Below are 20,596 nucleotides of genomic sequence, written 5' to 3' on the forward strand. Positions count from 1 at the left end.
CCTCTCCCTTAGTCTGTGAGTCCCTTATGGGGTCCCCGGGGTTTGTGGGAGCGAAGTTAGATTGGGCGTCCAAGAGAACTGGGGCCATTTCCGGAGATGGGACTCGGGATGGGAGACGCGGGATCGGGAATTCTCCGGGAATCCACCGGGAATCCACCGGGAATCCAACCCGACGGGCTCCGTCCAAGAGGTGCTGTTTAAGAGGGCGGCCAGCAGGCGGCGCCCAGAAGCCGTCCCCGGGCAGCCTCAGCCTTGGGCGAAAGCGGCTGGACCTGCCTTGGAATTGTTTTTCCATAAATTCTATCCAGGTGACACGAGAGGAGCCTCGCTTGGGTCGTGCGCGACCCGGCAGTGGGGTAAGGTTTGCGGGGACAGACTGGCAAAGATGGACGCGGGCACCGATTCTTCTATGCACTTTATTTCTATGGGGGATGTGTGGGGGCTCACTGGAGGAATTCTCATCCCCCCGCCAGAAAGCCCCCCACGATGTGGTCAATAACCCCGTGGTTCCCTCCACATTTCTCAAGCAGCATTAGGCAGGGGTGCAGCCCCTTCCCCACTCCATACACACTGAAAGCTATGCAGGTTAGTGCAGCCAAGCAGCCCCCAGTCCCCAGGCCCTCCCCTGCACAGTCCTACTCACTTCCCCCTCCCATCTGCCCTCACCCTCTGGCCTTCTTGACCCAGCCTGGGGCAAGCGGTACTTCCTCCTCAGTAGTCTCCTAGCACTCTTCCCCTCCACCCCCCAGCCCCAACCACGCACATACTAATGCAACCTCGCTCCCCTCTCCCTTTCCATGGAGGCTGATAGCCATTAGCCTCCTCCTCTCAGCTCCGGGGATACCTTCCCCTTTTCCCCTGTTGGTTGGTGGCAACAGGGCACTTCCTGAATCAGAGGCTCCAGAATACTACAGGGGGCAAGCAGACCCCCACCTCCTGATTCTCCACCACAGAGGGGGAAACATCTTAGGGAAAGATCTTGGGGCTTCTCCTTTGGGGTCACAAGTTAGAGGTCAGGGTTGGGGATCCATCCAATCAAAGGTCAAGGTCTGAGGCCCAGGGTATGAGACCGTCTCCTGGGGGCCCGCCCCCACCCCCCTTGCTCTCTCCCCCCCGAGCCCCGTGCTGGAGGGGAGGAGGGGGAAGGGGGGTTCAGCAGGAGACCTCCATAGTGGGTCCCGGGGGGAGGGGGCCGGACTCGCTGCTCTGGGACAGCGTGCGGGAGCGGGAGCGGGAGCCGTCGATGGAAGTTGCGCTGGTCAGCGAGGCGGTGCGGGAGCGGGACAGACGCGTCATACAGGACGAGGCCACTGTAGTGAGGGAAGGTCAGGGGTCACGGATTGGGGGCGCTGAACAAGGGGACCGGGTCACGGATGGGGAGCTGGTTGGGAGGATGGTGGTAGAGTTCCATGTGTAAGTGGGCAGATGTTCCTCCCACTTCCCCTTTTCTCTGGTCCTCCCACTCCCTGCTGGTTGGCCTCACTACAAAGGAGCTAGTCCCTCCCCAGTCTTAGGCCAGGGACACTGCAAGAGATGAGCCCTGGCCAACTGGACCATCTGCTGTCTTGTGGTCCCCCTCTGGCTCTCCCCAGCCCAGATCCCTGTATCCTCATCCCATGGCTCGCCAGCCGTGGCTGGGGACGGGGTGCCCAGCCCCTGGGGAAGGGGCCTGCCCCTTACTCACTGTAACCCATTCCTTGCAGGAAGTACTTGAAGGCCTCAGTCAGCTTGGCTGGCTGCAAAGGATGGGGAGAAGTGGGAAGGAGTTACTTGAAGCTGGGAGGGGTGAGGAGGACAAGAAAGCAAGCTAACAGGGAGAGGATGACCAGAGGCAGGAAGGGGCTTCAGAAGAGGGCTGGGAGCAGAGTGGGCTTAGGAGAAGAGTCCCCTACCTCTCTCCTTTCCCCTTTTCCCCCATCTTCCCCTCCCCCGCATGCCCTCTGAGAGGCTGAATACTCACCTGGGTCAACTGAGGCTGACCTCCCGAGTCGGCCATCTGTCCCAGAGACACAGAAAGAGGGAGAGTTAAGAGAGATGAGCAGTGAGATGAAAGATGGGGGCAGGCAGACACCCTCCACCTCCATTTTCCTCCTTGCCTCTCCCTTCCGCAAGAGGGAGCTGGAGTGGAGCTAGTGGGCCGGTGGTGACCCAGTCCACGCCTGGGTGGCCGGAGGGGATGACACAGAGGGTCCCCCCAGCCCACGCAACCATCCGTCCACCCCCTGCCGACTAAGTTCTGCCCCATGTCCCTCGGGCTGTGACCTTTTCCCCTCAGGATAGGTCATGGGCAACATCTGACCCCTTGGCTTGTTTGCTCCCAGAGTAACTGCCCACCCAGAGCTCTCCACGACAACTCCGGTGGAGCCTGTCCCCTGGTGGGAGGCAGGAAGAAGGGGCTTGTTGGGGGGGGTATCACTGACCTTAAGGAAGGAGGTCTGGGTGGGATCCAGCTTCGAGTTACACTCCACCTAGTAGGGGGTAGGGGTGAAGGTTGGGAAACCCTGGAGACTCAGCCCCCTCCTTCTGCCCCTCCCAGGGCCTCCCTCAGCCCCTCTCACCACAGCATCTTCATGGGGTGCCTGGTCCCCCACCACCAGCATCACGGGGCATCTGCGGATACAGGAAGGAAAGGGCAAGGCAGTCAGGTGGGGGGGCTGGGTCTTGGGACCCCAACCCCAGGGGAATGGCCAGATGAACCTCAATCAGGGGCAGAAGCCTGTAGACTCCTCTCCCCAGACAGCAAGGTTCTGGGCTCGGGTTGTAAGGATCCAGGGCCTCAGAGCTGGGGGTCGCGGAGGGGGATCATCTGGGGTCCAGGGTGGCTTACTTGAGGGTGATGTCACTTCCACGTTCAAAGTTCAGGTCTCGACGACTGGAGGTGGGTGAGGGTGGAGAATTAGAGGTAGAAACTGCCCCCCCCAACCCCGTAGAACATAGGGGCTGTCTCCGCGACTTTAGCTAACGAGGTGGGGAGGGGAGTCGGGGGTGGGGGGCAGGGCCCAGAGTGACACTTCCCAGTCCCTTGGGCCCCATATCGGGGCAAGTGAGGACAGGAGATCATTTTACCAGGGGAATCTGAGGCCCCGAGGCGTGGGAGGCAGGGCTGGAATTTGGTGGCGCCTTCCCCCTTCCCTCCCCCCCCCCCGCCCCCAGGCCTCCCCAGCCACGTCCCCTGCCATGTGCAAGCACCGTGTTTCCCCACCCGTGCTCCAGGTCCCCCCTCCTTCCCCCTCCAGGGTCCCCAACTTCGGTACTTGTTGTAGCTGTTCCAGTACAGCTCCATGTTGGGCAGGTTGGGCGCATGCACGATCACCTCCCGGTAGCGCTGCACCAACTCCGAGCTGCCCGATAGCTCCTCCTGGGGGAGGCGAGGTGGGGGGGGTCCCTGGGGGCGCCCTCCCCAGGACTCGCACCCGTCCCACCCCCATCCCCAGGTGAACCCCCGGGGCTGGGCCCCACCTGGCTGAAGAGGTGTGCGAGGATCATCTCCGGCACGGAGGACGTCAGACCGGTCAGCTGCGGGCGGCATGGGGTCATTTGAGGGGGCCCGTGCCGGGAAGGGACTTAGTCCCCTTCCGGATCTTGGGGCTCCCCTCCCCCCAGTGAGACCCTGCTTTCTTGGGGTGCCCTCCTCCTACCCTCCTTGGCCCCTACCCTCTCCTCCTCGTCCCCCATCCTGCCCTTCCTGCCCCACTCTCTCCCTCCTGCCCCACCCGTTCCCCCTTCCTCAAACGAGGAACCCGTTCCTCATTCCCTGCCCCTCACCCCCACCCTCGCCACCTCCCCGACCTTGTGTGCAGCCCAGTCCATCCAGCCCTTGGCATTGGGGTCGATGTTGATGAGGACGAGACCCTCCACCGTTTCGGGGTGTGAGAGCTGGGGAATAGAGGAGCTTCAGGGGAGATGGGACGGGGGCAGCCTCCAATACCCCTCCCAAACAACCCAACCCCCTTCACTCCGCTCCCAGCCCAACCCCATCCACCCACCCCCACCCAGCTCTTACAGCATAGCGGGACAGCACGTAGGCTCCAGCTCCGACCCCGATCCCGATGATGGTGGAGAAGCTGGGGGCAGAGGGGAAACTCTAGATTCCGGGTCCCTCGAAGCCGGGACCAGGGTCTGAGAAGAGTCGAGGGGGGACCAGGGTGGGGCAGTATCATAGTGGAGACCGAAGTCCCAGATGCAGGAGGGGGGCCGGAACAGAGATGCGGAGAGCCATGAGTTCCGGCCCCGGGGGAGCGAAGAAGCAGTTAGAGGACAGGTCAGGGAAGGGGGACCTCCCTTGCTCCTAGGGCCCCTTGACCTCTCGCACTGCCCTGGCCCTGGGGGGTGAGCCCTTTAGTGGCCTTCCAGCAGTCCATCTACCCCAGGGCATCTCCGAGACTGTTGGCCCACACTGCCGTGAAGGTCCGCAGGTCAGACCAAATGTCTTTGAGACCATAAGTCCGTGGGTCAGACCGATGGTGCAGGGGGCCACAGGTCAGACCTTCAAGGCTGGGGTCAGAGCAGTCTCAAAGTAAAAAGAAGCCCTTACTTCTTAAGGACCTTCTCTACACAAAACCCTGTACTAAGCCTCTGGGTAGATTCAAGATAATCAGGTCAGATGCAGTCCTTGCTCTACATGGTGCTCAGAGTCTAAGGGGGTATTTAAACCCCATTTTACAGATGAAGTCATTGAAGCACAGAGAAATTCAGGGACTTTCCCAAGGTCACACAGCAGACAGATGGCAAAGCCAGAATTAGAACCCTGGTCCCATGACTCCTAAGACTGTGCTCTTTCCACTAGGCCTTGTCGCTACCCTAATTTCCCAACAAGCAGCAACTTTATCCTTTTCACTTCACATCCTGCCAGACCTTCGGCCTCCACCCCAGCTCATCCACAGTCCAGGTAATTGGAGAGACGACTGCCCCCCGCCCCCCCACCCCCACCAAAGGGGAGTTGCAGTGAAATGCAGATTCAGCACACCCGCAGCCTCGCCCAGATCTGCCCCTCACTCCTTCACCGCACATGCTCATCAACTTGCATAATACACTTGTGTATGTACATATAAGCTCCCCTTTTCCTGAGCGTCCCCTCCCCATCGCCTCGACTCGCCCCCTTTGCTCTACCCCTCTCGCCGCCCTGCAGCACTCGTGTATATATGTACATATCTATAATTCTATTTATTTATATTAATGCCTGTTTACTTGTTCTGATGTGCATAAATATCGATAATTCTATTTATATTGATGCTATAGATGCCTACTTACTTGTTTTGATGTCTGTCTCCCCCTTCTAGACTGTGAGCCCAGAGGACCGGGATCCTCTCTCTCTCTGTTGCTGAACTGTACTTTCCAAGTGCTTAGTACAGTGCTCTGCCCACAGTAAGTGCTCAATAAATACCATCGAATGAATATATGCGCGTACACGCATACTGATGCGCAAATGCATGCACGCGTTGTCCCCCTTTGGCATGTGTACAGATGCATATGCCCACCTACGTGACATGTGTGTGTACACACACACAGGTGCACTCACACGCATACGCATACAGTGCTCCCTCTCCCCCAGCTGCTTAGGGGCCCAGACCATTGGTCCTGTTCCCCTGGGTTTGTCACTTTGAGCTTTACGTGGCTGGGAGGCAAGTCACGGGGGGCGGGAGGGGAACAGGCCCCAGGCCTTGCCTGGGCCTTCCAGCACCAGCGGCAAAAAACCCAGAGTGCCAGTCCCAACCCGCCAGACTTGGGGCTGGCAGCAGAGCAGAAGGTTTTTTGACTGGTCGAGGTCTCCACAGCTGCCGCTGACCAGGGGCAGGGTCTGGCAACCAAGGAAGAACCCCTAGGGTGTGCATCTGCTGCCCAGTAGCTGCCCACACAGCAGACAAGTGGCAAGGCCAGAATTAGAATCCAGGGCCCTCGACTCCTTGGCTGGGCCGGCCTGGCCTCAGCCACCTGAACACGGGACCAGGCAGCAGCGAGCGGCCGGGGGCTTGCCTCTGGGACCCTTTCTCCTGCTTGTCAGTCGGAGGTGGGGAATCAGAAGCCAGAGTGTGGCCACCTGCCTTACTCCAGTCTAGGACTCCCAGGAAAGTGGGACATGTGGACAGTGGGAAGAGGAAGGAGACAGGACCAGTTGGGGAGAGGTTGCCAGTATATGTGCTGGGTGAGAGGTTAGGGGGTGGGGCGTGGGTTCTGAGAAGAGGTACTGGAGTGTGTCCCGGGGGGGTTGGGAGAGTAGTCTCACTTTAAAAACTGCAGGATGCAAGGAATCATGTCAGCCAGCTGGTCCAGAGATGGATACTGGTACCTGGAAGAAGAGGGGGTCGGGGTAGTGGGGGAGTTAAGAATGCAGCAATCCCCTGTCTCATCCTCTCCCTCCCTGTCCCTTCTTTCCCTTCTTCCTGGCCTAGGGTGTCTGGGAGTTGCAGGGTGGTAAGGGCCTTACCCCAGGGGGAAGACAGCCGCTCCCTCTTCCATGCCCGGTGCATCGATGTGAACCCGGACAAAGTTCTGCAGGATTTCTTGCATGTCCCCAAACTGGAACAGTGTCTGGAAACAGCTCTTGACTGAGGAGACCCCCCAAGGCAACCACCCCAGAGATCAAAGGTTAGAGATTACTTATTTCATGAGGGGTTCCTGGAGGTTAGGGAGGAGACAGAGTCAGAGGGGAGGGGATAGGGAGTGGGAGGGAGCCTGTGGGGAGGGGTCCCGGGGAAGGACCGGAGAGTGTCCAGGGGAGGGGACAGGGAGTGGGGAGTGTCCAGGGGAGGGGACAGGGAGTCAGAGGGGAAATGGGGACAGGGAAATGGGGGGGGTCCAGAGGAGGGGACAGGGAGTCGGTGGGGGGAGATCCAGGGGCGGGAGGACTCACAGTTGAGCCCCACATCATGGTAGGTGAGGATTGCTGGACGCTTGGGCTTCGGGGTGCCATAGACAGTAAAGGTAACAGAGCCATAGGGGGTCTCCACAGAGTGAGTCTGTGGGGTCAGAGATGAGGGGTCATGCCACAGGAACACTGGAGACGGGCTGGCATCAGCAAGGGGGAAGACAGGGCAAAAGTAAGAGGAGAGCCCCGGCGGAGGTAAGAAGAGAGGCAAAGGTTGGTTGGGGTGGGTCATGCTGAAGTGGAAGGGCCCGACTTGAGGGAAGCGTCACCTCTCCCCACTACCCCAAGGCAGGGTTGGGCTCAGGGCTGGTGGGGGTGGCTGCCTCGGGGGAGAGAAGGAGCGAGATCACCCCCAGGGCTTTTACCTGTCCCTGATCTAGGAGGATTCTAGCTGCTAACTCAGCCTCCTGGAGAGACGAGAGATGGAGAGGAACATCACAGCCAGATGGAGAGACCAAGACAGGCACTAGGGGACCAGAGGCAGGCGCAGAGAAAGAGCAGAGGAGGTGCAGAGAGAGAGAGAGAGAGAGAGAGAGAGAGAGGAGAACAAAGGAGGTGCAGGGGGGAAGGAGGGGGAGGCTCAGTATGAGAACGGGGGTCAGAGGTTACAGATATCAAGGAGGATTGACTTCCAAGTGCTTAGTATAGTGCTCTGCACATAGTAAGCTCTCAATAAATACTATTGAATGAATGATTGGGGAGTGGGATGGAAGGATGTGAGGTCTGAGGGATCTGAGGTCCACAGTCAAGGGTCAGGAATGTTTGGTGACCTTAGCGGCCGCCGGCGCCTGTCCTGGCAGCAGTGGCTTCTCTTCAGTGATCTGCACCTCTTGCAGCTCCGCCATGGCTGCCTGGAGGGGGAGAAAGCAGTGATAGGGAGTGCCGAGTCTGCAGGGTCGATGGGAGTCCTTGTCTCCCGACCTCCAGACCTCCCTCCCCTAAGATCCCCCACCACCCTAATCGTTAGGAACAGCCCAGCCCACCCCTAATTCTCCCCTCTCCATGCCAGGGACCCAGCACTGTCCAACAGCCCTGACCCTCCTTCTTTCTCCATCCCCGACTTTGCCACAGTGAGGATGCCCAGACCCTCCTCCACGGGCCTGCTGGTGCTTTCTGGAGGCACGGATTCCCTGGGCTCATCCACTGCCCCTGATTGTCCTGAACCTGCCACCCTCCAGCCCCAGTGGGAGCCCCTTGTCCTGGGTGGCTGGGATTTAGGAAACAGCAATTCAGCATTTGCCCTTCCACCTTCCTTTCTGATTCTGTCAAGTTGAGTCCCGTGCTCTCTCTCAGCCTGCATCCATCTGGGCCAGAGAGACACTTGCCACTTGTGTGACCTTGGATAAATCATTTCACTTCTCTGGGCCTCAGTTACCTTATTGGTAAAATGGGGATTGAGACTTTGAGCCCCATATGGGACAGGGAGTCTCCAACCCAATGCTTGGCACAGAGTAAGAGCTTAACAAGAACCACAATTATTAATACATGCAGGCAGTGCTCTGGGCATGGCTATATGTAGGGGTCAGCCAGGGTTTTCTGCCTTGTAGTCTCCCCTCCGCCTGTGCCCAACCCTGCTGGCTCTGCCCTCACCACTTTGGAAGATGCATATTCTCTCGGCTTCTTGGGCCGCTGCGGCTGCACTCTTCACTGGTGACTCGAGAGCAAGCTCCAACCCGAGTCACGACTGAAAGCTTATGTATCGGCTCCTTATCCTCAGTCCTTGGTCCTTTCCTCCAGGGGCTCACCTGGCCTTTGCCTGCTGCTTCTCTATCCGCTCCCTTTGCTCTGAGGTCAATTCCTGAGCTTTATTCCTCCCTGCGTGGCAAACTCGGAGATTTCACTGGGTATTCCCTCTTCCAGCCATCGATAGATTGATAACAAAGTAAAACTGATCTCAGCCCGGGTAACTACACTTCCACACCCTGAAAAGTGGTTGCTTATCCCTACACGCCCTCTCCCGTGCTGAGTCCCTTCCAAGCCCGTGACTCTTTGTTAAAAGTCCAGGCAGAGGACCTTGCCAAAGGCCTATGATAATCTCCATTGACTTTGGCCTCGGGGTTCCCTCGATCCTCCTGCCAACTGGGCCCTCAACCTCTTGAGGGGGCTCCAGCGGGTTCCAGAGGAGCTTAGTTCTGTCCCTCTTCTCCCTTCCCCTCCATTCCCTGCCCCCCAAACGTGTTGTTTTTCCCTCTGTAGGTTGGAGTTTTCAAAGTGTTCACTGATTCGGAACTGGATTTCAGATTTTGCTGATTTTCCAATCAATCAATCAGAGGTATTTACTGAGTGCTGACTATCTGCAGAGCACTTGGATTTCCAAGTATGGAATTGAGTATCGCCAGACCCTGATTCCCAGAATCATCTCTGGATCCTTCCCATAGATGAGGATTCCCTGGAGCCCTGCCCCACCCTGTCACTTCTCCTACCCAGTGGTCTTTAGTGGATGCTGCTCCGGCTCAAAGCCGGCCCCTTCCTTCGGAGCTCCTTCGGCACTTGCCAGGGAGCTGTTTGATCCCCGGGATGACTTTACATTTAGGGTAGCCTAAAATATCCCTAGTGGAAATGTCTTCTCAGGTAAAGTCCAAACAGGAATATTTCTTCACCTCATGGCTATCTCCTTTGCATCCTTGAATGAGCCTTTTCTCCTGGCGGTGTCACTACTTTGGAAGGCTCTATTATTATTAATTTTGGCACTTTGCGCCAGGTGCTCTTCTTCAAGCTTCTTTTTAGCCAGCTCAATTTCCTGTTTGCACCTGACTGCCACTCCTTATTGACCTTCCTGATCCCCTCAAGAAGTTTTCCATTTTACGAAGGGGGGAGTTTCCCTCCGTGACCTTTGACTTTGCTGGTTAACTATGCAGGGCTCCTGGTTGGTCAATCAATCGATGGTCTTTATCAAGCACTTACTGTGTACAGAGCACTGTACTGAGCACTTGGGGGAGGACAATACAATAGAGTTGGGAGACACGGTCCCTGCCTTCAAGGAGCTTACGATCTAGTGATCACCTGCTGTTAGGGACTCTAATGCACCTTGTTCTGCCAGAATACATGTCCCAATTGGGACGTGGTTTAGGGGTAGAGAATGTGCATCCAGCAGCACGAGTCGGTTTGGACGCAGGTCAGCGCGGTGATGGAAGGAATGGCTTGTGTGAAGGTGCACGTGCGGGCTTGGATCCCGTGAGCACTGGACCACGTGCATGGACTTGGCGTAAGCACTAGAGCATGTGCGTGCACGGACTTGGCATGTGCACTGGAGCCTGAGTTTTCCTACCATGGCACTGGTGAGAATGTTCCCTTGCGCACTACGAACCAGGTGCTTGGGGCTTGTTTCTGTCCCGACTTTGAGCCACTCCTTTCAGCTTTCTCCCGACTAAGGCTCATGCGTAACACTTTCCTTTCCTAAAGCGTAATAACCTTGTATGGGGATTTTGGTTTATGGCCTTTTCTCTCCAACAAAAACGTTACACTTGATCAAGTTGGGACTGCTAGTAGTCCTGCCCCAGATCTTATTTCCTCCTCAGGATTATTCATACCACTAACAATAATAATTGTGATATTTTGTTAAGAGCTTACTCTGTGACAAGCCCTGTACTAAGCAATGGGGTAGACACAAGATAATCATATCAGATAAGAGTCCCTGTCTTATGTGGGGCTCACTATCTCCGGGGGAGGGAGAACAGGTATTTAATCCCTATTTTATAGAGGTGGAAACTGATCAAAGTCATTTATCCTGTCAAAAATCAAACCTTCTATCTTCCCAATGATCTGTTTGAGGGTTTCCAAGCGGAGAGCTCTGTGGTGAGCAGCGTCACACTGTCCCTAGAGAGGCCACTCAACTGACAGCTTCCACTGAACATTTCCAGTTCTCTAGTGCTTCCTGGCCAGGCGGCCTGTCAACCCTCCTGTTACATATTCTTGTTGAACCCTGAGCTCTGAGGAGCCTGAAATTCCCCCTCTAGACCGAAAACTCGTTGTAGGCAGGGAACCTGTCTCCCAAGTGCTTAGTACACTGCTCTGCACCCAGTAAGTGCTCAATAAAGACAAGTGATTGATTGTTTGCTCCTCTAGCCACAGTATCCTACTGATTTTTGGTTTTAGTTTACATGTATCTGTCCATGTCTTTAATGCCTGCCTTAGTGTTTTGTTTCATTGCTCCTTATGTTTCTTCACAGTGCCCTCTCTCCCCTTATATTTTTAGATCATGAGCCCTCTAAAGCTTACAATCTTAGCTTCCAGCACTTGGTAGAGTGCCCTTCACAGAGTAAGCGCTTACTGCTACTACTTGTTTTAAGTTTGGCACTTCCAGTCAAAGCTTTTTATGATGACCCTCTTTTCCATTGGATTTTATATGCCTGCCTATGCCATTCTCACAGTCAGCACCCTGCCTGCCCTTTTCCCAGTGCTCCCTAGCTACCACAAGCCCCGGTGCCCCGTTTTCTGGCTACTGTGCACCGCAGCTGTCTGTCTCCTGGGCACCGGGCACCCTGGCCGACCATTTCCCGATCACGATGCACCCTGATCACCATGTTCCCCAGCCCCCATGCTCCCCGGCCCCCCCAATTCCTGATCATTATACAGCCTGATCACATTCCCCAGACCCCGAGCTGCCTGGCCCCCCATTTCCTGATCATACATCCTGATCACCATGTTCCCCAGCTCCCATATTGACCGACCCCCTACACTCGCCAGCCCCGTTTCCTGATCATACGCACCCTGACCACCACGTTCCGTGGCCCCCACACTCCTTGGCCACCATGTGCCCCGGCCACCTGTTTCCTGATCCCCACATACCCGCACTAACATGTTCCCTGGCCACCACTCTGCCGGAATACCACCATCTACTCGGCCACCATGCATACTGCCCCCCCACTCTCCCCAGCCACCATGCACCCTGACCACCCCACTCTCTCTGGTCACCAATGTCCCCAACCACCAAGTTCCCCGGCCACCAATCTCTCCAGCCACCATACACCCCGGGCACTATGCTCCCCGATTACCAATAGCCCTGGCCACCCCTCTCTCTGGCCACCCCCTTCTCTGACCACCATGCTCCCCGGCCTCCACTCTCCCCTGTCACCTTGCTCCCTGTTGGCCCGTTTCCTATCAGGCAGCTTTGGTCAGGGTGGAGCATTTGTAGACTTTTAACCCTGCTTCTTTCCACTCCCGGCCCCGGCAGCCTCTGCATCGTTGGATCTAGCCTTTTTGTTCCCCAACTGCCCTGTGGAGTCCTTCTGGCCCCCAGTGCTACCTGGGCCTGGAGCCACTGCCCTCCAAGGTCCAACTGACTTTTGTCTTGCACTTTTCTGTTCCAGATGGACATGGCCCCATTGTCACTTCTCTGACCAGTCCGAGCAGGCTGGGGCCCTTGGGATGAGTGGAACTTGTCTCCACTGCACAGGCGCCCCTACCCCACAAGGCTTAGGTTTGACTGCAGCTACCTCCTAGGCCCAGAACCATCATCCCCCTGTGCAAGATCCTGGGTTCTCATTCTTGTTCTCTGCCTGCCTGCCTGCCCCGGTTCTTGTCCTGTTCCTGTTCTGGCCCTACACCAACCCTGTCCCTACCCTTTTCCTTTTTGTGCTCAACTGTGATCATGCAGAGGTAACAGTAGGTGAGGGGTAATGTTGGAATGACTTTAGGCCCCCCAAGCAGCTGACTCTGCCTGTGGGGCAGCTGTGGGGAGACCCCCCCACCGCCCCAACACACACTCACAAACACACACACACACACATACACACAAAAACATATCATGGCAGTGGGCCTGGGACCTCTTCCCAAGGTCCACGTGACCACACAGGCCTGGATTCCAGGAGTCGAGGGTTCCGGGACCAGTGACTCATTGGAGACACAGCTGGGGAGGTGGGGGGAAGGGAGTGAGGGGAATGATTAGGGAGAGGGAGGGCCAGGGGTGATGGGGGGCCTCTTTCGACCCCCACAGAAACCTCTTGAAGGATGGGGTCAGAACATTTCAGGGGTGTCAAATCTCTCCTAGGCTCAACCAAGGCCCTGCCTCACATAGACTGACCAAGGGGAGGGGGCTGGGACGGGCGCTGAGGGCACAGCTCCCCTTTCTTGCTGCTATTTTTAGAAAGCTTTCCCCCTTTCCCACCCCCTCCTGGAGTCTGCCTTTGGAGGGAGGTAAAGATCAACTGGTCTGGAGGGACTGAGGCTTAGGGGCTAGGGCAAGGTTTGGCTGAGGAGAAAGGAGGGAGAGGGCCTCTGGCCACTGTGACCTTCACTTCCAGGCCCCAAGGTCAACAGCTCAAGGGGAGAAAGGAGAGACGGGAGCCGAGGAATGACCAGACCTGAGACTGGGGACCCAAGGGGGGTGGGGGGTGGGGGGTGGGCAGCCCTCTCTGCCTCCCTCTCCCCGGGCTCCACCCCAAAGGCAAATAAATCTATATGAGTTAAACTCTGAGCAGAGACAAAGATTCAGAGAGAGTCTTGAGAGAGAGATTCAGAGTTGACAGAGCAGAACTATCAAGATTAAGAGCTGGGAAGAGGCAGGGAGATTGCCTGAGGGTCACTTACTGGACTCTTATTGATCAATGTTAGGGGTCAGGGGGCTTCACTTGTCTGGACTTGAGGAGTCAGGTGAGTGACCCTCTTGGAGAGGTGCTGGTTCTGACCAAAGTCACACAGCATCAATCAAGTGCCCAAATTCTTCTTCCTTTCCATTCCCTCTCCCCAATAATCCTTTCCCAACCCCCAGTATGCAGTATCTGTGTAGGGGAGCCCCAGGGCAGCTGAGACCAGGTCAACCCTGGTCTGGGGATACTTGAAAGGAAAGGAGACCTGTGGGTCTGGAGGGCAAGAGGCTGGGCAACTTGGGGCTAGAGAATGAGGAACTGAAGGGGGGGACAAGGGTCTAGGGGGTGGGGGGCTGAGAGACTGAAGCTTGGGGGCCCTGAGACTGCTAGGCTGGAAGGCAGGGGACTGAGGGGCTGGATGTTAGTGTAACTGAGGGGTTGGGGGATCAAGGGGCAGGGAGTGGGGGACTGAGGAGCTGAGAAATGGGGGACCAAGGGGCTGGGGGTGGGGAATCGTGGGGGTGGGGTCTGAGGACATGAGGGAACAAGGTGCTGGGGAACCATGAGAGACTGAGTTGGGTGACAGGGGACCAAGGGGCTGGAGAACCGTGGGGGAACGAGGAGCCGGGAAATGGGGGACCAAGGGGGTGGGGAACCATGAGAGACTGAGGAGCCGGGAGATTGGAGACCAAGGTGGCTGGAGGAAGGAATCATGGGAATCAAGGTGGGAGACCAAGAGGCTGGGGAATTGTCGGGGAATGAGAAGCTGGGAGATGGGGAACCAAGGCGGCTGGAGGTGGAAGACCGAGGATCTGGGATTGAGGGACAGAGGGACCGGGGGGTGGGGGGACTGTGGGACTGGAGGTGGGGAACCAAGGGGCTGGGGTTGGAGGATGGAGGGGCTGGGGGTGGAGAATCATAGGACTGGAGTCTGCCCCATGTTCACCCCCAGTGGCATATATCTAGGCTCCATCTTGGGAGGAAATAATTCATGGACTGGAGGCTAGGACTGAATTGGGGTAAAGGGTCGCCCATTACCCCTCCCTCTTCCCTTCCCCCCAGCCCATGTCCACCTGCTGTCAGCCCTCTGGCTCTCCTATTTCAGACCTTCCAGACCTGCCCCCCCACCCCACTTTCCCTCCTCAGGCTGGGCTTCCCAATCTGTGTCTTCATTGGACACTCCCTCCCGGAGGTGGGCAGGGGGAGTGGGCACAGGTAGGGGAGCCTGGCTTAGCCTGTCGGCTGGGACACGTCATGCCACTCCGGGGCACTCCCTGAATCTCTGCCCAATGGCACCCGGTTCAGTTCTACCACCACGATAAGGCATTTACACCCCCCACCCAATCTCCGCCCCCATACACGTGTGAGCACTTGCGTGCGTGCACACACACACACACACTATAAAGAACACAACATACACTACAGCCACTCCACCCCATACCTCCTTCCACACAACACCCACACCACACACTACACAAACACCCATCCATTACACATACATACTACATACATTTCATACACTCACCCACGACACCTCGCACACCCCCTACCCAACACCAACACACCACACCCACGTCACACATTCAAAACACACACATTGACACACTCCATCCACTCACATCCACATCACACGTACACCAGTCATGACACACCTATCCATCCATCATCCACATACACCATATGCACGACAGTGACACCCGATACACCGTACACCATCCAGGCACACACGTGACAAATCCCAAACTAAACCTCCCCCCAACAACACACACTCACCCAAGGTTCAAAGGAAACCTGGCTAAACCCAAGCCACAGCGCACATAACGCATGTAGGGAAGCAGCGTGGCATAGTGGAAAGCGTACGGACTTGAGAGTCAGAGGCTCTAATCTCGACTCTGCCGCTTGTCAGCTGGGTGACCTTGGGCAAGTGACTTGACTTCTCCGTGCCTCAGGAACCTCATCTGTAAAATGGGGACGAAGACTGTGAGCCCTTAGTGGGACGACCTGATTGCCTTGTATCTACTCCAGCGCTTAGAACAGTGCTTGGTACGAGCTTAACAAATACCAACGTTATTATTACATTATTATTATTATATCTACACCAGGTGTAGACACACACACACGCACACACTGTAGACCCGAGAGGACGTACCTCACACCCATCCGGCACACACCGGCGACTCACTTGCACAAAGTCGCAGGACACACAGACACGTCCACCACACCGACTCACACCTCCTAGACCTCGTCGCCCCTCAGAAGCCCACGACAGCGTACTCCAGAGATCCGCAAAGACACTGTGCACACACAGACGATACCGCCCACACGCACACCCGCACTCTGGGCCTTCGTCCGCAGACGGCCCTCGGCCTCCTCTGCCCGACCCGTCGCCCCGTCTTTCCCCCATCCCCGGACGACTGGGCCCCCAGGGCCCCGGGACCCCCGGTCCCCAGGCTCCCCCGGGCCCCCGGACCTCGGTCCCCCGGGTCCCCGGACCTGTCGCCGCCGCCACCGCCGTCGCTTCCACCTTCACTCGTCTTTGACTCGGCACTGCCCCCGCCCCCGGACACGGACCCGCTCCCGGACACGGACCCGCCCCCGGACCCGCCTCCCGCCCAAGACCCTCCCATAAACCCTCCCTGGTTCCCCCGAAGGCCCAGCCCACCCCAGGGCCGCCCACTACATTCGCTCCCGTCGCCACCCCGGCCCTGGAGACCCCCCCCCCATCACCCCGCCCCTGGAGCCCCCTTCCCAACATCCCACCACCACCCCGCTCCTGGAGCCCCCTCCCGACCCCCCCTTCACCCCGCCCCTGAAGCCCCCTCCCAACACTCCCCCTCGACCATCCCGCCCCTGGAGCCCCCTCCTGACCTGCCCCCGACGGCCCCTGGGCCTGGGCGCTCTCCGGGCCTTTCCCCCGCTGTCCCCTCCCGTCCCCTCTCCTCTTTTGTGGCAGGGCCGCCCCCCACCTCCTCTCGAGCCTCCCCCGGCCCGGCCCGCCAGAGAGGGGGTGGGGGTGGGGGGTCCTAGGGGCCCCTAGAGAGGCCAGAAGGGCTGGGGGCCGGGGAAGGGGGTCCTGGGGGTGGTCCTGGGGCGGGGGGGTGACAGTGAGGCCGGTACCTCCGCTCCTCCCCTCCGGCCCCGCTCGGCTCCTCGGCGCTTCCAAGTTGGAAAACAGGCGCGGGACGGGCCCGGGGGAGGGGGACGGGGACGGGGACGGGGGCCAGGGGAGGGGCTAGAAATAGAGGCTGGGACGGCGGGGGCGGGGGCGAGGCTGCAGGTCCCGGCCCTCGAGAGGGCGGGGATTCCCCCCCGCCCCGAGGCTGAGACTTCGGGTAAACAGAACGGGGGGTGGGGGGCGAGAGGACAGTGTGTCCCGGGCGGGGACCCAAGAGACCCCTCCCCTCCGACCCCACCCGGGTCGGGGGAGGTGGAGAGGGACGACCCGGCCCGCCCCGCCTACCCGCCCCCCACCCCGGACCCCCGGAATAAGTGTCCGTTTCTCTGTTTCTGTGGGTGCCCCTGCCTCTAGGTGTCTTTCCGACTCTATTTCTGCCGGTGGGTCAGTCTCTTTCTCTGTTTCTGTGCCCATGTCTGTCTCTGTGCCTGTGCCTTTCTCTTTCCGGGTCTGCCTCTGCTTCTGTCACTCTCTCGATCTCTAAATCTCCCCTCCTTCCCCTCCGGAGGCAGGGTTCACGCCTTTTTCTCTCTTCCTCCCCTTCCCTCCCCCGCCTCCCCCCCCCGCCCCCCCCGCCACGACCCCCACCCTCACGCACAATAGGGAGCTCCTGGGCGGGGTAGGGGTCTCCTGGGGGGGTTGGGGATGTTGCCCCGGGTTTCTCTCTCTCTCTCTCCAAGGAGCCGACCCAAGGCCGGGGGGACAATGGTCAGTGGGAAGCCCAGCCACCCCCTCCCCCGGCCCCCCGCATCAATGTTCCTTTCTTCCTCTCTTGGCAAAGGCCGTGGGAGGGAGAAAGCAGGGAGAGAGAGAAACGGGGAGTGGCGGGAGAAGGAGGAGGAGGACGCAGGGAGGGGGGCAGGGTCATCCCAAAACCTTGGCTCCCTCATTCCTAGGGCTCCATTCCCGGGACTGGGGTTGGGAATCAGGAAATCCCTGCCCCCACCCCAGTCCCCATTCCCTCTCACGTCCCTCCCTCTGCCCGCTCCCTGAGGAGCTGGGCACAGGACTCAGGCATCCTGGACCCCAGCCCAGCCCCCCCGTTCCCCCCCCCCCCCGTCCCCCCGGCTCTCCTTGGTGATTTAACCCTTTACTGTTGTGGGGTTGGTTTACAGTACAGGGTTGGTTGTGGGGAAGGGAAGCAGGGCCAATGAGCCAGAGTCTGGGGCTTGTTGTTGCTTCTGGTGCTGCTGGTGCTGAGACCGTAAGCTCCCCTCTAGACTGTAAGCTCCTTATGGGAGCTCAGCTTAGCGCTTAGTACAGTGCTCTGCACACAGTAAAAACTCAATAAATACGATGACTGCTGCTGTTCCCTCTCTTGTTTAATAGCAGTGCAGAATGTCTGGGTCCTTGGTGTCTGGATCTCTGGAGCCTGGGGTCTGCGTGGAGTAAGGGTCCCTGTGGTGTTGGGACTCCATGGAGTTGGAAGGGCAGGGGTTTTGGGGGTGGGGGTTAGTCGAGGGGGGAGGGAGTACTGCCAAGAAGGGGAGGGAGCAGAGCAGTGTCTGTGGGTCTAAATGTGTCTCTGGGTCAGGATGACTCAGGGGAACTCGATAAGGGTCCCAGGTGCCAGAGTGGGGAGGGAAGGTGGAAGGCTAGAGGGGTAAGCAGCAGGAAATTTCCTTTGGGGATTGTCCTACTGGGCCGGGAGTCGGGGGGAATGGGATCAGTTTTAGTCTAGACCGGGCTGGTGGGCTGGGGGATGGGGCAGACCTGGGAGCTGGAGGTGAGAGTGAGGGGGGGACCAGGCCTCCCTAAGGCTCCCAGGTTCCCAGTCTGAGGTGAGGCCCTGCCCTGGGCTTGGAGCCAGAGACATTGGGAGCAGAGTCAGGGGTGTGTTCTCTAGACCAGTCTCACGCCCACCAACTGTCTGACTGCAGAGAATGGCATCACTAGAATCTCTTGGCCGGTTGGAGTCCAAACCAGGTTGTTCCTGATGCAGCCTGGGCTTTCTGGTGCAGCTTCCCCTGGTGCAGCCCCCCCCCCATCCAGTGCAGTCCTCCCTGGTGCAGTCTCCCTTGGTGCAGCCCCCTTCCAGTCAATCAACCCATCAATGACAGTTCTTCTAGACCGCAAGCTCCTTGTTGTCAGGGAACATCTTTATTAATGCTGATGTACCGTACTTTCCCGAGTGCTCGTCTCCCCCTCTAGACTGGAAGCTCTTTGTGGGCAGGGAACATGTCTACCCACTCTGTTATATTATAATAATGATAATGGTATTTATTAAGCGCTTACTATGTGCCGGCCACTGTTCCAAGGTCTCCCAACTGTTTAATACAGTGCTCTGCACACAGTAAGCACTCAGTAAATACAATTGATTGATTGCTTGCTTATTAGAGTAAGTGGCAAGCAGTCGATAAATACCATAGATTGAGTGCTTACTGTGTGCAGAGCACTCTAATAAGCACTTGGGAGAATACAATACCATAGAGTATAGACCTCCCCTCCCGGCAACCAGTACAGATGATCCTCCTAGTGCCAAACCTCCCCCAGCATCCCTAGTGGAAATACCCCTGGTATTTGTCTCCTTAAAGCACTTATGTACAAAATTTTATTCTTAGTTGCTTCATGTACATGTAATTTGTTTGACTGTCTGTAGGTTTGATGTACCTTACAATTTCCTTGAGGACAGAAATCGTGTCCTTTAACTATTGTACTCTCCCAAGTGCTTAGTACACTGCTCTGCCCATAGTGAGCTGTCAGTATTATTCAATCAGTGATATTTATTGAGTGCTTATCGTGGGCAGAGCCGTACATAACACTTAAATAATCAGTCAATCAACGGTATTTACCGACTGCTTACTAAGTGCACAAGACTGTTCTAAGTACTTGGGAGAGTACAAGACAACAGAATTAGCTGACACGTTCCCTGCCCATAACAAGCATACAGTCTAGAGGGATAGACAGACATTAATATGAATATATAATTTATAGTATATGTTTTAAAAATATGTAAAATAAATTGGAAGTTGGGAAGGCAACCAAGTATAAGGATATGTACGTAAGTGCTGTGAGTGCAGGGGTGAGGGCGATGGTGAGGGGATCCAGACTGAAATGTGTAGATGATGCGGAAGGAAGGGAAAATAGGTTAGGGAGATGAGAAATTCTTCAGGGAAGGCTCCCTGGAGGAGATGTGATTTTAGAACAGTGCTTGGCACATAGTGCTTAACAAATACCATAATAACAGTAATAATAAGTAGGGCTTTGAAAGTGGGGAAAGTGATGATCTGTCCTCTCTGAAGAGGAAAGGAGTTACAGGAAGGAGAGAGGGTGTGAGCAAGCGGTTGATAGCAAGAGAGATGAGCGTGAGGTACAAGTGGCTGGGTTGGTATTAGAGGACTGAATCAATCAGTACTACTCATTAATTCATTAAACAGTAGTAGTTTTTTTTAATGGTATCTGTTAAGCACTTACTATGTGCAAGGCACTCTACTAAGCGCTGGGGTACATACGAGATAATCGAGGTGGACATAGTCCCTATTCCACATAAGGCTCAGTCATAGTCCCCATTTTACAGATGAGGTAGCTGGACCAGAGAAGTTAAGTGACTTACCCAGGGTCACACAGCAGACAAATGGTGGGGCTGGGATTAGAGAACAGGTCCTCTGACTCCCAGGTCCATGCCATTTCCACCAGGGGGCCAGGCTGCTTCTCTGCTGAGCCTTTATTATGTACCGTCCACCACACTAAGCACTTGGGAGAGTACACCACAATAGAATTGGTAGATGGGATACCTAACTTCAAGGAGCTTAGAAACTAGAGAGGGAGATGGACATTAAAATAAATTAGTCAGGAGACGTAGCAGAGTATAAGGATATGTACATAAGCACTATGGGGTTGGAAAGGAGTGTGGTCTAGCGGATAGAGCATGGGTCTAGGAGTCAGAAGGACCTGGGTTCTGATCTCGGCTCTACTTGTCTGCTGTGTGACCTTTGGCAAGTCACTTAACTTCTCTGGTCCCATTACCTCATCTGTAAAATAGGGTTTAAATCTATGAGCCCCATGTCGGACACGGACTGTGTCCGATCT

At 56.8% G+C, this 20,596-nt stretch overlaps 1 protein-coding gene across 3 annotated transcripts; it reads right to left on the minus strand.

Moving 5' to 3' along the window:
• Positions 1–397: 397 nt before the first annotated feature.
• Positions 398–15,969, minus strand: NDRG2 (NDRG family member 2). Of its 3 annotated transcripts, XM_039913924.1 has the most exons (16): positions 15,886–15,969; positions 7,636–7,716; positions 7,231–7,272; positions 6,851–6,956; positions 6,425–6,545; positions 6,224–6,286; positions 4,004–4,064; positions 3,790–3,876; positions 3,460–3,516; positions 3,255–3,358; positions 2,828–2,872; positions 2,559–2,610; positions 2,421–2,468; positions 1,961–1,996; positions 1,685–1,736; positions 398–1,310 (listed from the first exon to the last, which is right to left on the minus strand). In XM_039913924.1, the coding sequence occupies exons 2-16, from the start codon at positions 7,708–7,710 to the stop codon at positions 1,153–1,155; spliced, it is 1,107 nt and encodes a 368-aa protein (XP_039769858.1). In that variant the 5' UTR covers positions 7,711–7,716; positions 15,886–15,969; the 3' UTR covers positions 398–1,152. The 3 variants fall into 3 exon arrangements, with proteins under 3 accessions (XP_039769858.1, XP_039769859.1, XP_028933926.1); XM_039913925.1 differs by lacking the exon at positions 7,231–7,272; XM_029078093.1 differs by lacking the exons at positions 7,231–7,272; positions 7,636–7,716; positions 15,886–15,969 and having other exon boundaries at positions 6,425–6,528; positions 6,851–6,910.
• Positions 15,970–20,596: the final 4,627 nt, after the last annotated feature.

The sequence above is a fragment of the Ornithorhynchus anatinus genome, chromosome 13, assembly GCF_004115215.2.
Source record: "Ornithorhynchus anatinus isolate Pmale09 chromosome 13, mOrnAna1.pri.v4, whole genome shotgun sequence".
NCBI lineage: Eukaryota > Metazoa > Chordata > Mammalia > Monotremata > Ornithorhynchidae > Ornithorhynchus > Ornithorhynchus anatinus.